At 31.4% G+C, this 2,876-nt stretch overlaps 1 protein-coding gene across 1 annotated transcript; it reads left to right on the top strand.

Annotated features, from left to right (window-relative positions):
- Positions 1-1,332: 1,332 nt before the first annotated feature.
- LOC104091495 (uncharacterized) lies at positions 1,333-2,401 on the top strand. The gene is made up of 2 exons (XM_070192155.1): positions 1,333-2,236; positions 2,317-2,401. The coding sequence occupies exon 1, from the start codon at positions 1,337-1,339 to the stop codon at positions 2,093-2,095; it is 759 nt and encodes a 252-aa protein (XP_070048256.1). The 5' UTR covers positions 1,333-1,336; the 3' UTR covers positions 2,096-2,236; positions 2,317-2,401.
- Positions 2,402-2,876: the final 475 nt, after the last annotated feature.

Below are 2,876 nucleotides of genomic sequence, written 5' to 3'. Positions count from 1 at the left end.
AGATGCAAACTAAAATCTGAAAAGTGCAAACTTAAAATAGCTTTTTTGTTCAAATATATAGATACAAATTCATCAGTAAAACCTTAAAAAATAATTGAGTTTACACAGTGATACAGGTATGCACATACTTATAATTCGAGATTTGACAAAAAAATGCAATCCTGAGTCGTTTAAAATCTTTATCACCAAAAATGGAGTAAAATGGCATGTGGTAGCCACTAAATAAGGTGGTGTTTATTTTTTATCCACCAATTCTAATGTTGAGCAAAAATAGCCACTACTTTATTAAAATTAATATGAAAAGATATTTTTACCCTTTCTTCTATTTCTTTTATTCCCAAATCCTTCCTTTATACGCTTCTCTTATTAAGTTCAGAGCCAAAATTTCATTGGCAAAATTTCGCTCCCTCAATATCGTTCCTGCATGCAACTCTCCTCTCTCGATTGAAGTTCAGAGCCAAAATTTCATAAGCAAAATTTCGCTCCCTCAATATCGTTCCTGCCCAGCCCACAACAATTCTCTGCATATACTTTGTCGAACTTAATCTCTTCTCCTTTGTCATCTTCTCTGCAGCGAACTAGCGTACTGGTATGTTTTCGATTTTGCTTTTATGCATTTTTCTTTTTGTATATCTCTAATCGTGATCAATGCTGTGTTTGTCATCAAGTATGTGTGAAATGTTCAAAATAATGATTATAACTTCATTCACTGAGGAATAAGGTGCGGATTTTTGTGAGAAAGTTATTGAGAACCTTTTAGTATTGAAATGTATTCGTGGTTCAATCAATATATTGATTATGTAAGGACATTTCAGAAAAATAGTCCTAAGAATTTGTAAGCTAACTGTGTTTAAAAATTTTAGTTAACTGTACTTCTATTAAAGATGCATTTAATTAGGTTGTGAATTTTAGTTTTTTAGTTAAATATTAAGGATATTTTAGAAAAATAGTCCTACGAATTTGTAAGCTGATTTTAGTTAATTGTACTTCTATTAAAGATGCATCTAATTAGGTCCTGGATTTTTATTTTTTAGTTTAAATATTAAGGACATTTTAGAAAAATAGTCCTAAGAATTTGTAAGCTAATTTTAGTTAATTGTGCTTCTATTAAAGATGCATCTAATTAGGTCCTGGATTTTAGTTTTTTAGTTTAAATATTAAGGATATTTCAGAAAAATAGTCCTAAGAATTTGTAAGCTAATTTTAGTTTATTGTTCTTCTATTAAAGATGCATTTACTTAGGTCCTGAATTTTAGTTTTGTAGTTTAAATATTAAGGACATTTCAGAAAAATTGTCCTAATGTTTACGTTCTATTTCCTTCTTTGTAGTGTGCTAATGGAAGGAGATCATGTTTTCGAGTTTGATGATTGGCGTAATTCAATGAGCTATTGGAAAGGAGATTTTCAGTATAAGGAAACAATAAAAAGTTTCTTGCCGAACACGCAATGGAAGAAGTTGAGGGATGGTGTTTTCGGAAACTTTTTTCAATTACAAGGTGTGAAGTTCTGTGGTAGACTTATTCATTGTGTGTTGCTTTCAGAAATTGTAAGCAATGACTCGCATTCAATGACATTCAAGGTTTTTGATCATGAAGTGAAGTTTACACGTGAAGCGTTCCAGATAATTACTGGGTTGAAATGTTCTTCTTCAGTGAACTTCAAAGTTTTACGTGAAAGAGAGAATAGGCTTTCGAAAGTCTACTTCCCTGGAAAGGATAGAATCGAGTTAGGCGATTTGTGGCATTTTATTACTAGTCACCCATATGGTACAACTGCATCATTTGTAGGAAGCCATGACGATGCAGTGAAGTTGGCAACAATTTATTTTGTTGAATCTGTGTTGATGGGGAAGTGCAAGAATCGGAATATGTCTGAGCGGGTAATAAAAATCGTAGATGACGATGAACTCTACTCTTCTTTCAATTGGGTCTCTCTTTGTTATGAAAAGTTACTAAAATCATTGAAGAGTTGCTTGAAGCCCAAACAAAATATTTCAGACAATGAGAATGAGAATGAGAATGAGAAAGAGAAAGAGATAGATAAAGTGAAGGACAGTTATACTATACTTGGCTTCCCTTTTGCCTTCTGTGTTTGAATTATGGAAGTATTCCCAATTTTTCAGGAAAAATAATTTGTGAACTTCAGAGAATGTGGGTTCCCTCGGATGCTATGTTATTCAGATATGAAATCTCCACATTATGACACCCTATGTAAAAAGTACTTCCATAATGAAAAAGTAAGTTAATAAGATTACTAGCTATTTTTTTATTTATGTGTTTTAGTTCTGAATACTTACTTTTTTTTCTTATATAATAGTTGTATCAGTTGCTCGAGATGGTACCATTTCTTTCTTCTGAAGTAGATACGGAGCCCGCTAGTGTACATGTGCTATTGTCTCAAGATCAAAGTTCAATGCCTTCAACATAATTTGATGAAGTCTTGCTTAAGAAAATTGTTAACATAGATTTTCTGTCTTTGAATACCATTAGTTTTTTATTTGCTTATATTTGCTTAAGAGACTTTTTTATTTTTATGTTTTTTGATTCATAGATTATCAGAGAAGTTCAAAAAGGATATGGAGGCAAAATGTACTAGAATACATCAAAAAATAGCTTTATCAGAAAAAAGGATTCAAAATAACATCAAGGTAATATCCTTAATTTATGTGCTTGTAACTCTAAGTTAAGGACACTATGTCCTTAATTTTTGAGCTTGTAACTCTAAGTTTAGGACTTCCTATCCTTAACTTTTGAACTTGTAACTCTAAGTTCAGGACTACATGTCCTTAACTTTTTAACTTGTAACTCTAAGTTCAGGACTACATGTCCTTACTTTTTAAAGTTGGAACTCTAAATTAAGGACTATATATCCTTAAT

The sequence above is a fragment of the Nicotiana tomentosiformis genome, chromosome 12, assembly GCF_000390325.3.
Source record: "Nicotiana tomentosiformis chromosome 12, ASM39032v3, whole genome shotgun sequence".
Classification (NCBI taxonomy): domain Eukaryota; kingdom Viridiplantae; phylum Streptophyta; class Magnoliopsida; order Solanales; family Solanaceae; genus Nicotiana; species Nicotiana tomentosiformis.
The sequence above is the reverse complement of the archived record's forward strand: the minus strand, read 5'-3'. Positions and strand labels throughout refer to the sequence as shown.

Bases quoted from the DNA above. Each gene is read 5' to 3' on its own strand.
- LOC104091495 (XM_070192155.1), top strand. From the start codon at position 1,337: ATGGAAGGAGATCATGTTTTCGAGTTTGATGATTGGCGTAATTCAATG.